General features: G+C 33.6%; 1 protein-coding gene and 1 long non-coding RNA gene across 4 annotated transcripts; one reads left to right on the top strand and one right to left on the bottom strand.

Moving 5' to 3' along the window:
- Positions 1–6,720: 6,720 nt before the first annotated feature.
- Positions 6,721–10,156, top strand: LOC130812799 (uncharacterized). 2 transcript variants are annotated; one of them, XR_009042126.1, is made up of 3 exons: positions 6,721–7,441; positions 8,646–10,027; positions 10,125–10,156. XR_009042126.1 is itself a non-coding variant. In XM_057678407.1 (2 exons), the coding sequence occupies exons 1-2, from the start codon at positions 6,829–6,831 to the stop codon at positions 9,968–9,970; spliced, it is 1,935 nt and encodes a 644-aa protein (XP_057534390.1). In that variant the 5' UTR covers positions 6,721–6,828; the 3' UTR covers positions 9,971–10,156. The 2 variants fall into 2 exon arrangements, 1 of the variants encoding a protein (XP_057534390.1); XM_057678407.1 differs by having other exon boundaries at positions 8,649–10,156.
- On the bottom strand, positions 7,478–13,195 carry LOC130812800 (uncharacterized). Of its 2 annotated transcripts, XR_009042128.1 has the most exons (4): positions 12,949–13,195; positions 12,782–12,846; positions 9,270–12,109; positions 9,026–9,164 (listed from the first exon to the last, which is right to left on the bottom strand). It is a non-coding gene; the product is annotated as an uncharacterized LOC130812800 (long non-coding RNA). The 2 variants fall into 2 exon arrangements; XR_009042127.1 differs by having other exon boundaries at positions 7,478–12,109; positions 12,949–13,176.
- Between the last annotated feature and the right edge of the window lie 354 nt (positions 13,196–13,549).

The raw sequence follows: 13,549 nt of genomic DNA on the forward strand, positions 1-13,549 counted from the left end.
CTTTCGTTCTCAAGTTGTAATAAGTAGATTTAACTTTTCGTTCTTATCCGCTGCTAAGAATTTCTTATTATCTAGTAGTTCTTAATAACGCTAATAGAACTCGATCCGCACGTTTTCCTTAACTTCAAAACCGTTTTAAACTGTTTTCTAACATTCCGGTTTGACTCGGATTATAGTTGTCTCGTTTTTTAAAAGGTCATTTTCTCTTTTCGTACGACCCGAGTTATTCCGAGATGTTACAAAATTTCTCCCACCTATCCTACGTGGACTGTATTAAGGGAAATTATTTTCCGTTTGATGCAAAGTGGGAAATAATTTTCAATTCGGCATTATTATGGGAAAAGATTCTTAATTGTTCAATAGTTGAGTGTTATTTTGTGAAAAAAAAAATTTAAGAATTGCTACCCCTCGCCTTTTGCAATAATTAGTGCCTACTATATAGAATATCCCTTTATTTATTAATTTGTTTATATTTATTTATCTATCTTATGCTTCATGTGTTTTGAAATACTTGATAAATTTTGATTATTAACACTTTTCATTGTTTAACTTTATTTTATTTTTTGTGGCTAATATATAAGAAAAAATATAGTCACGTGATATCTTATTTGAATCGTCTAATTACATACTTTCAAAATATTCACTTTTTATAATTTTCAAATGTGCATAATTCAATACGTAAATAATAAATAACACATTGGATCGCGTAAAAAGTCAAATGTAATAGGTATAATAGAACAGAGGAAGTAGTTACTAATTGCGGGGTCGCATCCTACGCACGTGGTCCCACAAGTTAAACTATTAAATTTCATATTGCTATTTTTACACTTTTATTAACAATAATACAAATAAAATTATTAAAACATCAATGTGTTGTGTTATATGCGCAGAGAATAAAGGATTTGCGGAAGACTAATGCTCTAAAATCTTACTAGATATATTTTCATTGAATTATTATTTAAAGTTGTCTATGAAAAAGAATTACCTCAATATGAACAGGAGGATAATGTAAGATTTAAGAATATCATCGTTCGTCAAAACCATTTGTAAGCACATAATAATCATTGAGCACACTTATCAAAAGTGTAATACCTTGGCCCATCGGACCACCAGTGACTACTCATGGAGAATGTAGACTGACTCCACATATTAACACAAATCTTCTCAGCACACTTTGGCCTCACTCGTGCACATCGGGGAAAACTTCTCAAGAGGTCACTCATCTTAAGATTCTCCCCACCAAGCACGCTTAACTGTGAAGTTCTTACTTCTTAGCAAATGGGCTCCCATGAAAAAATGATGCACCTTGTTACTATGGGTAGTTTATCAATCATCTCTAAAGCCAAACTCGGGGTATCACACGTATAAACTTATATTTAACGATTTCAAATAATTAGCAAATTTTATTTTTTTAGTCTGCTTTTTTTTAATTTGGTCCATTTTTATTTTTGATTAAAACTTATAGTTATTCTTCAAACTAAATTACCTAGAATAATTACTTCCAGAAAAAATTATCTAGAATAAACCAACCTTTATTCGATTTTCCTATAATAATCTCAACTATTGATTAACCATAAATGATCTTAACTATTAGATCACTTACCCAAGAATGTTGACGTGCATATTACGACCTTTTTTGGTAGGTAAATTAACCAAAAACAAAGATAAAACAAAATAAACTAACAAAATACTAAAAAAAAAATTAGAATACCGTACCCTTCCCCTCCCACACGCACTGACACCTTCTCTATAGTTCGACTTCCATTTCTTCACCTTCTGTTAAAACTATGAATGAACAAGAGTAACAAAGATTAGAGGAGAGAATCTTGAATTTTACATTCAATAGAATTGTCTTGTACAGTGGAGAGTTACACACACACACACATATATATATATATATATATATATATATATATATATATATATATATATATATATAATCTAAGAGACTACTTATTCTGTTATAACTAACTCTAATTTGTTATAACTAACTTCCTACAGTTACAAGGACAAATGAAAAAACATATGTACAGTCAGCTCATACACCTAACTAGGCTAAAACAAAAGAAGCAATCCATCAACTGACTCCTGGAAGCTCTGATCAAAAGGACAACATCATTCTTCAGTAGACATCGTCAACAACAACTAATAATTTGATCAGAATAATATGAAAAACTCAAACAACCTTCTTCTTCATCCTCTTATGCAATGCTTGTGATCCTTATTCTTAACTGTGCTGATGGTAGGATTTTAGTGAGGATATTTGCAAGTTGATGTTGGTATAGGACTAGGATCACTAGATATTGTTTCAATATCTTCCATAGATTTAGGAACCTCATATGTGAAATCTATGTCTGGAATATCAGTATAGGAGCTGATATCATACCTCTAATTATGCTCATCAGAATTGTTGTGATTGTGCATATCAATATTGTCAGCTGGTAAGAAAATATTGTGGATGTAATCTCTATCTGATGAAGATTTTTTGTATTAAAGGGTAAGAATTGTTCATAGAAAATACATCTTTTGATATGCTTACAGCTTTTGTTTCTATGATGTAAATTTTGTACCCTTTCTTCTTTGTTGAATTTTCTAGGAACACACTTTGATGTGCCTTAGGTAAAAACTTATGTCTATCTCTTTTGAGAGAAATTGCATAGCATAGACAACTGAACACTTTCAAGTGTTCATAATTTGGCTTTATACCAAATAATTTTTCAAAGGAAGTTTCCCCATTTAAGACTGTCAATGGCATTCTATAGATTAAGTACACTGCACATTGAACACTGTCCCCCTAAAATTGCATGGGAAGGTTAGACTGAAACAGAAGTGATCTTGTTGTTTCTAGTATGTGTCTTTGTTTTCTTTCTACAACCCCGTTTTGTTAGGGTGTATCAACACAACTTGATTGTTGTAGAATACCATTATTTAGGTAGAATTGCATAGCATCACCTTTTGTTAATTCGGGTGCATTATCAATCATAACACATTTCACTTTCAATGCTAATTGTCTTCCAATATATGCCATAAATTAGAAAAAAAATTTTAGTAAACTCAGATTTTTTTTCTTGATGAGAAATATCCAAAACATCCTACTAAAATCATCTACAATTGTTATGAACATTGTACAATTCAATCTAGTAACATATCTAAATGGACCCCAAACATCAATGTAAAGAATTTCTAAAGGACATTTAGTTTTGATACAGGACTTGGGATATCTAGCCCTAGCTTGTTTTGCCATAGGACAGATGGTGCAGATCATGGATTCTCTTATCAATCTTTCATTTAGATCAGGCAATACAATTTTCATCTTTGAATAGATAGATGCCCCATCCTTAAATGCCATAATTTGGCTTTATTCACAGCTTGTCTTGTAGAAATTTCTGCTTGTAGACTTCTTGATCTAGAAGACATTATTTGCTTGCTTACTGTCTCTTTTGCAAGAATCTTAGTATCTACTGCTTTTTCTTCTATCACATATAAGCCATATCTTTCCTTACCAAGAGGCTAGAGCCTCTTCATCAAGGTTTCCTGCATGAGACACTCTTTAGTGGTGAAAATAATCTTGCATCTCATGTCAGAAATAAGTTTCCTCACAGACAACATGTTATACTTGAGCTGAGGCACAAATAACACATTATGCAACATGATTCCATTTTGTAATAGGACATTTCCTACATATTTTATTGTTACCTTACTTTCATCAGTTTGGTCCAACATGATTATTAGATTTTATCAAAGAGCAACTTCTAAACTTATTCAAATCATGGCCCATATGATTTGAAGCCCCGCTATCTATGACCCAATTATTGAAATCTTAAGGCAGAAAAAAAAGTACCTATAATTTGACTTGTGTTGCCATGTGTTATGATTTCTTTTTATTCTTGCTTATCGAGCATATCAAGTATTTGCTGGTATTGCATCTGTGTTTATTGTGCATTTACCAATCCATTTCTTTCTTCTTGAACATTTTGGCTGAGTTTGCATTGTTGTTTCTATTGTGTTCCCTATTCCATGTGTTTAATTTGTGATTTGAAGGATACCCTATGATTTTCCAATATTTATCTTTAGTGTGTCCATTGATTTTATAATGCTCACGGTAAAGAACTTGTTTCTTAGCCTTATAGTTGTTTGCTCCCTCATTCTTGAAACTACTCTTCTCAAATTTTCGTTTCTCTATCCTACATGCTAGGGATTCATTCAAATCCTTTCCACCGCTACTGAGTTGAAGATGTGTTTATTCTTGAAGTAAGATTCTATATGCTTGTGCTACTCCTTACTTGCTTATATTTCTTATCAAGTTTCATCAAGAAACTGATAACTTTGATGTTTTGTTGCATTTTGAAACACTTCTTTGCAATCTCACATGTGCAAGAAACTGCAGTAGAGCATGTACAAGAAGGGCATTGGATTCAACTCATCAAATTCATCCCACAAAGTTTTAATCTTTGTGAAAAATTCAAAAATACTCATATCAGGAGTTTGTGCTTAAGCATTTAACTCTTCTTGGAGAGAAAACATCTGGGCATTGGAGCTTTGGCCATATCTTTCTCCCAATTCATCCCATATAGCCTTTGATGTTTTGTAAGACAGCACACTATTGGCAATTGAGTCTTCTAAAATAGCAATTATCCATCCCATTACAACATGGTCTACCCTATCCCAGGCTTCAGATGCTGAACTACCTGATGGTCTGGGTAATGTTCCATCCACAAACCCTATTTTATTTTTCCCTAATAGGGCAATGATCATGACTATTTTCCAATTAGAAAATCCTCTACCTGAAAAAACTATATTCACTAATTTCTGACTGCTATCAGAAGGGTACAAGAAATACGTTGATGAAGGGTTCATGATAGGATCTACATTTTGATTATTTTGATACACCATGTTGATGGGCAGATTATAGGTATGTCTTTGTGAAGGGAGATAACAGTAAGGATCAAATACTCTACTTATTCTTGAAGAAATCAAAGAAGCTCTGATACCATGTTAAAACAATGAATGAACAAGAATAACAAAGATTAGTGGAGAGAATCTTGAATATTTCATTCAATAGAATTGCCTTGTACAGTGGAGAACAATCCGCAATTTTCAAAATACTCAATTTTCTTTTGCTACTGATTTAAAGGGGTTCTATACTTTAAAGGGAAGTGAAAAACATACGACTATTATTGATTTTTTATAATTATATTGATTATAAAATTTTAACGTCTAAATTTCAACTTGATAAAGATAATACATAACGGGTCGGTAGGTACCTGATTCAATGTATTTTGTGGCCTGTGACCCAACCCGGTTAAGGCGAGTCAGGTACCTAACCCGAATTATATTATTTTTTAAAAAATTGACCTGCCATTTAGGATGTGGGTAAGCGGGTCAAGTTAAGCGGATCGAATTTTTTGAGCACCTCTAGTTGATGGGATATGTATGTAAAAACAATTACTATTTATGCTATGATCAACTTCATAAGCTTGGAAAATAAAAGCAATTTCATTTAGCTTCTTGAAGAGTCTATTGGCGACAAATTAGATTATTACAAAAAATTTAAAGGTGGGAACATTGGCAGATAATGGGAAATAAATTGGATCATTCTAAGGAAAGAAAAAGATGAGAGATAACCTGATATAGCAGGTCATTTTTTAAAGGGTCCATTGACAACAAACTGAAAGCAAAGGTTGAATTATTAAAAAAATTTCAAAAGGTAAAATTATTGGCAGGTAATAAAAAATAAGTTTAAATTATTCACAATAATTTTTGCTTTATTTTTTCATACATTTCTCACAATTTTTTCCAAAAATATATTGTTATCATTTTATTCATTTTGGATTTTCAACTGATTTGTACTTGGAGCTAATCGGGAAGAGAGGAGTACATTGTTTCTAAGAGCATCCTTACTCATGACCCAGTAAAAAGCTCATCTTACTATTTCATAACTTTCTCTCTCCTAAAAGTTTATCTTTCAACCTAATTTTATTAACAATGACCTCTTTTAAATGATCATTATCCTCTCTTTCTTACTTTTTTTCTATCTCACCATAATTTCTCTCCCTTAATTTATCTAACATTTATCTTTAATTTTTTATAATAATATTTTTATGTACAAAGTTAATACTCTAATTTTTTATATGATTAAAATAGATCTACTTTTTTATTAATTTAAAAAAATATTCTTAAAACTAATATTTTTTAATAAATATAAATACAGACATTAATAATAATTAAGGAAATTCGTTAAATTCAAATAAAGATTATTTTTTAATAAATATAAATGTAGACATTAATAATATTTTTTGGGATTTTTGAAATGATTATTTTGGTTTTTTTTAACAAAAAGAGTAGGAAAATAAGAAGAAAATAAGTAAATATAAAATTATATCAAAAAATATTAATATGGGTCTCATTTATAGATCTCAAGAAAATATGACTGTTGGTATAATTTTTTTAAAAAAAATTTAATTATATACGAAAATAGCCGTTAATTACAAAAAACGAGTATTTTTTTCCAGCCAATCACAACGTGGCAAGTGATAGCAGGAGCACACGCGTGTCAGTGGCAGCAGGCTGCCAGTTTTCTTTGCCCAATCAACAAGCGACACGTGGCAAATTTTTTAAAAAAAAGAGGTGACTGTTCACATGAACCGGTCACTTGATGACCCATTTGGCCAACCTTTTTCCCAACCCATCCAATATTAGGTCATCATTAATATTAATTTTTCTTTAATTGGGTCATATGACCTTTAGTTGGATCATCATTATTGATGCTCTAACGTTCTTCCATTCTCCCGCGAAATGTAAACCCTACGGTTTTTCATCAACGATGAAATGGACGAAAAAATCGCATCGTGGATTCTCGATTTCCATTTGCGTAAGCCGATCTGCGACAAACTCATCATTGCTGTACTTTCATCCCTTCCAATCTCTAACATTGATCACGACTTGAAAAAAACGATTCTTCTTCAATGCATTGAATCAGAGAACTCAAATGGTTCTATCTCCGAAAATACCCTGAAATTTCTGGAAATTGTCCAAGAATTAGATCATGAAAAAGGGAAAATGGCGTCAGATTTGATGAAGAAAGCTTACTGTGCTGTTGCAGTGGATTGTACGGTGAGATTTTTGGATGAAAATATGGAGAAGAATCGGGTTTATACAGAAACAGTGACAATAGTGTGGAAAACAAGGGTTTGTAATAAGGGGGCTTTAATTTCAGAGGAATCCAAACGTTGGTTGGATGATATTGAGTCTGCAGTTTCGGATTCGAGTGTTCGTGAAAGGATTTTGAAGAAGAATACTAGAAATGAAGCTTTGAAAGCTGTTAGGGTTTATTTGAAGGATGAGTGGAAGATTATGCTCCCTTCCTTACTAGAATTGGCAGCGATGAAGTTTGGAAATTCTGTTGAGGAAATTCGTTGTTCTGAATTTGCTGATATTCCAGGTAATATTTTGTTTGATTGTTGTATAATTACTGATCATCATGGCATTAAAATTGACCAATTCTAGGGATCCAATATGTGTTCTTTTTAACAACTGCTTTTGATCTCATAACATTGCGTCAAACTGTTGAGACATGCCCAATTACCTCTTTGAACTTTCCCTATTTCAAGATGGGTGTTTGTAGAGATCAATTCATAATGTATTGACCTGTGCAATCTGACTTATTTTTTTGACATTTCAATATAGCAAGAGATGCAATTACTATTAGACAAAGGGATTATAGGTTGCCACAATAACATTGCATCAGTTATGACAATGAAATGTAAGGAAGCCAATGTCTTTTACAATAATTGAGAATTGTTGTGACTTGTGAATATGAACACTTAAACAAATAATGTAAAGGACAGGCAAGAAAACAAGTGTTTTAATGGTACCTTAAGGTACCCTCTCCAAAATCAAAGATAGATATTAATAATTTTAACAATTACATTAAGAAATCTCATACTTAAATTCACTCTCTAGAGTTTATATAAACTGCTATGGAGTCTCACAAAATACAAGCATACTTCCTCACAAGATTCAACAACTAAAGAAATGTTGCTTTGGACTATTCCTCTACTCTTTTTCTCACTCTTAAGACCTTCTTTATAGGCTCTGGAGGTCAAACAAGTCTAATCTAGAAATCGCCAAAGAGATTCAGGCATGTTGAAAACAGTTTTGAGATTCTGACAATTGAGCCACCTGCTCGCTCGATCAAGCAGGTTATTGAACAAGCTACTGCCTGTTGCCTGATCATTCTGCTCGTTCAAGCATTCAGTAGCTCAGTCGAGCAGCCTTTTTTCTTCACGTTTTTGCTTTTCTCTTGCTTCAGTCTCTTGGCATATGGTGTCCCTTGCTTCCCCGTCATTTCCCTCTTCCATGCAAGCTTACACTTTCTCTATTAACTACTAAGTGCTCAAACACATCCTCATTCATGAATGATTTGGTTCTTGACTCAAAATGAATTATGGATACATGTCCTGCTTAGCATAATCAGTCTACTAATATTTGTTGAACTTGGATGGTACTGTTTATTGCATAAGGATGGAGTGTATCAATTGCTTTTGGAGTTTCCTGCTGATATTTCTCTTCCAATGATAATAGTGGCAATGTCAGATCATTTACTTCTCTTCAGACTTTTGATTTACATGGCTGATGGCTTTTAGTAGGAATGAAGAAACATGTTGGAGCAAAGAATGTACATTTTACTGGACATATTCCAAATGCGGATGATAAGGTCTTAGAGCAGCCCATGAATATATCTATTGATGACCCCTCCTACACGGACAAAGTGCAAGACGCTCTTCAATGCAATTCCATGCTGCAGCAGAACACTATGGATGATCCTTGCCCTGGTGCTTCTCAAGCAGTTTCTACTCTGTTGTTTACAAAGGTGGCAGAAAATTTGAATAATGCAGCAGTTGTAGCGAACCAGACAGGATTAGAAGTTCATGCACCACCTGAAGTGACTTGTGTGCACGAACCTCTCGAAGTCAGTTCCGGTGAAGTGCACGTTACTGTGACGGATGCTCATCTGGAAGCACTTCAAACTGCTCAAACTGCTGTAGAAAACAATCCAGTGATTCATGCAATCCCTGAGGTGGACCCTGTGCAGCAAGCAGTGAAATCCAGTTTCACAAAAGAGTATGTTCCTGTGAGAAGTCCTGTTCCTGATGTTTCTCAACCTGCAAAGAGTTTGTCATCTGTAATTGAAATGCCCCAGGCACATCCAGAAGCACATGCATCTAGTGAGTCCCCTGAAAACGTTCAGAAGAACAGAGTGCACGAACCTCTCAAATACAGTTCCAATGAAGTGCAGGCTACTGTGACAGATGCTCTTCCAAAAGCACTTCAAACCGCTCAAACTACTGTAGAAAACAAATTTGAACCAGTTATAAATGCAATTCCTAAGGTGGACCCTGTGCAGCAAGCAGTGAAATCCAGTTTTATGAAAGAGCATGTTGCTGTAAGAAGTCCTGTTCCTAATGTTTCTCCACCTGTCAAGTGTACGTCATCTGTACTGGAAACATATCAGGCAAAACCTGAAGCACATGCACCTAAAGCGTCCTCTGAAAATGTTCGGAAAGATAATAAATCAATAGGAGGCTGGCTATTCACTGGAACTGGCTATTCACTGGAACAGCATAGTAATAAGCGAAGTTTGATGGAGGCCCAGTGTTCTGGTCATGTTTTTGAGTGGAGTGACTCTATTGATAGCTGTTGCAGAGATTCACCTCTTTGGTCTCTCTTACCTCTGAATACAAAGAAATGTAAGGTGTCCGAATTCAAGAAGGATGAATGCAAAAGATATCTGAGGAGAGAAACAAAGAAGTGGAGTCCTCAAGAAGTGAACGCGTTGACAGATGGGGTGAAAAGATTTGGCAAAGGGAGATGGGAAGCCATCCGTTTCCTCTATGATGATGTCTTTAAAGAGAGAACATCAGTTGATTTGAAAGATAAATGGCGAAACCTGAGGAAGTCTGGCAGCTGATGGCATTTGAGATCAATCTTTTGCACTAACATAAAAGAAGATATATGTTTGTTCATGGTACGTACTTGCCACAAAAGCACATTAACCTTTTTAACCTCCTATTTTGTTATCAATTTTTAACAGGTCTAATGTTGTAAATAATTTTTGTACATAGAACAAACCTCTCTATGGAAGATTTTTGACGTACTTGATAAGGGATGTTCTGTTCAACCCGAATGGGTCCTCGTCCCTAATCTCTAAGTTGAAAGATGCAAGAGAAGTCACTAGACCATGCTATGTTTGGTACTAATTGTCTAGTTAACTGCTTCAAAGGTAGAAATACTAATGACCAAGAAAATTAAATCTTATATTAGAACAGTATAATACAAAGATTATATAACACCTCTGTACGATTGTTTTAGGCAAATGAGTTACATTTTGATTGTACGAATAAGAGTACGAGACTCTAAGTGTTGAATTGCATAGTCGGGCTGTATACTTTTCTCGTTGAAGACCACTCAAGACGTAAGTTTTCCCATTTCTTATGAAGTTAGAATGTTACTCCATAAAAGGTTTATTCTTTTCTTCATTATAATTCCATCTTACTTGAATGTAATAAATTATATGTTTTTGTAACTCTGATCCTTGTGAATTATGATCATTGTTCGAAAACCTCTGTTGTATAGATAATTTATGGAAAATTAAATACTGATGACTGATGAGTGAGTGATCACTGATGAAGATGACAGATGCTCATTCATCTTGAACTTGTGATGATTTGGGGTAAAACTTTCTATTAGCATTTGTAGTTTTTGTTTATGTAAACTTTGGATTTATACTCCATTCATATTGGATTTGAGCTCAAGATCAGAATAAGGAAGCTGATTTTGATCTTGATTTGAAGTATAAAATTAGCTTTCTTAGCCTTGAGCGAATCAAAAATAGTCCAAGCTGAGCCTTATTCAAGCTTGTTGGATTTGCGCTCAAGTGGAGTTTATCCAAGTTATGACTTGATTTAGCACATTTATGCCCTTAGCTTGATGTGAGCCAAACCAAAAAGAAGCACCCACGTCACAAATTATAGAAAATTTGCCCTACACTTCATTCCATGTGGTACATAAATTTCCTCATTTGAGCAGCATCAGTAGCTTTACCAAAAAGATTTATATGACATCATTCTTGAATTTGATTCGGATAATAGCGGCAAGATGATGAATGCAGAAATGACAATGTGTATATGGCTCCTCCCATCCACTATAAGGCTCGTCATCGATTCAAGGATGCATGCGTGACGATCATATATGAAACATAAACCTTCTACTAGTTACCAGGTGCCGAATGCAAGCCGAAAACCAAGACCATGAACTTGTGCTAATGGGAATAACTGAACATTAGCTTTTATGCCCATTGCAATCAACAATACTCATTTATACTTTACCAAGTCTTGCAAGAGACCGCCTTCCATAAAACCACTCATACAAGAGTAGCCCAATCAACCCAAATTCTAATTTTTTACAATATCCGATTACTAAATTAATCAATTTAAGATCACAAGTAATACGTTTATAAGAACTGACTTGTACTGTGAAACAATGTTGGAGGTGTTATCTTTAATCATGTGATCAGTCGCATGATTAGGATCACACAACATACTAGTGAATTATCCAAATTGTGCACTAGGAGAGGTCTACAGTGGCGGAGGGAAAGGGTATCATCGTAGCAAGTTTTTTCCTACACAAATAATAATCAAACTCCCACAATTTTGGAACACCAACACTATCAACACTACCATCCTCATTGGCTCTTCTAGCAATATCAAATTCATTTTTCTTTTGCTTGATATCCAAATATGGAGGATATCTTTTTGCATCGAGTTGTTCCATTTTTGCTATGACATCTAATAGAAGTTTTGCAATACTTACAACGAGCAATTGTTGAATCCAATTCATCAATTGTGTAATGATCCCACCATTTTGACCAATATTCCTCGTACAATAGTTGCGCGACATTGATTTTTTTGTTTTTTAATTGATGGTCTTGTATCTTCATCTTCATTGAACAAGCGAGCAACACAAATTCAGTTCCTTCAGGAGTTTGTGAATTTCAATTATCATCGAAAGTTTGTGAATTTCAATTATCATCAAAAGATGAACCCATATTCTATACAAAACAATAAAACATATCAATATATTAACGAATTGGTCAAAGAATTTTGTATTTACTCAAATATATTTTAGCTTAAATCAGGACATCTTTTTTTCACTTATTAGATAAACTTAACTTAAATATAAGTGAATTGGCAAATGTCTAATAAACCAAAACACAAAATACAAATCACCTCCCAATTCTTCAACATTAAACCTTATCAAGTGCATTAAGTTCAACAATTGTTCAACAAAATCAGTTAGCAGTGTATTAAGTAATACAATTGTTCAACAAAATAACTCCCAATTTTCGCTGTTTTCACGTTGAAGAAGAAAAAATAAAGGAGTAAAATATTCTAGACATTTCTAAAAAATTACAGCATTTTTTTATTGATATTGCTCTCTTTAAGCAAAATCCATAATTTTTAATTTGATATGATTCTGCATTACTTGCGGGACATTTGTTAAGTGTATTAAATCAGTAAAAATACTTACACGATTGTTCAACATTAAATCAGTGTATTAAGTTCAACAAAATCAGTAAAAATATCATATCAATTATCATATATCAGTTTTTAAAGACTAAGCTACCGAAATACCATATCAATTATCAAAAATCAGTAAAAAAAATCAAATGGTACTGCATATATCGAAGATAAATGGCAAAATAAAAATGAAAAAAAGCTACCAAAAATCCAGGTGGTGGTGGGTAAGAATCCATGTAGATCTTCAACTTAAAATTGTAAAGAAGGTCTGAAAATGAATTGCAAAACAAATATCAGAAAATAAATTCAAAATATCAAAAATAAAGTTAAAAACAACTAAAATTGGGAATAAGACTTTAAAGATACATACCCGCAGGAGGAAGATGAAAAAGGCGACTGGTATGTGACCGTATGAGGCAGTTGTTATGACCGTATGCGACTAAAGTTATGGCGAAGAGTGAAGACGAAGATGGTGATGAAGGCGACTGCACTGGTCTGGTATAGTGGTAATGTACTAATGTGGTATGCGGGGCTGAAGAGAGTGAAGGCGCTCATGGAAAATAAAGAGTGAAGTCAGATGAGTGATTGAATACCTAGGGTTAGGTTTAGAAGCTGGAAGCTGTTTAAAATAAAATAAAATAAAATAAAATAATCGGATATCAGGTATCCGAATTTACAAAAAATGGTCTCAATATCCGGTTGAGTAACCGAGTATCCGGTCCGAAATATCCCTTTTTGACAAACCGGGTAAAATAGTTTTAAGAACCGGATACCAAATAATTCTGGTCGGGTTTTGCAAAACGGATTTCTTTAAACACCCCTAGGTATCACAATAGTCAAGTGACATCACTTAAATTTGAAAAATAAATAGTAGAAGTATTAAATTATATGGGGCTGAGTTGGTTGAGTGGTTATTTTAACCGTTAAGACTGTGGTTCAAGCCCTGACAAGGTGACAACTACTTATTCTTT

This window comes from Amaranthus tricolor, chromosome 5, assembly GCF_026212465.1.
Source record: "Amaranthus tricolor cultivar Red isolate AtriRed21 chromosome 5, ASM2621246v1, whole genome shotgun sequence".
NCBI classification, from domain to species: domain Eukaryota; kingdom Viridiplantae; phylum Streptophyta; class Magnoliopsida; order Caryophyllales; family Amaranthaceae; genus Amaranthus; species Amaranthus tricolor.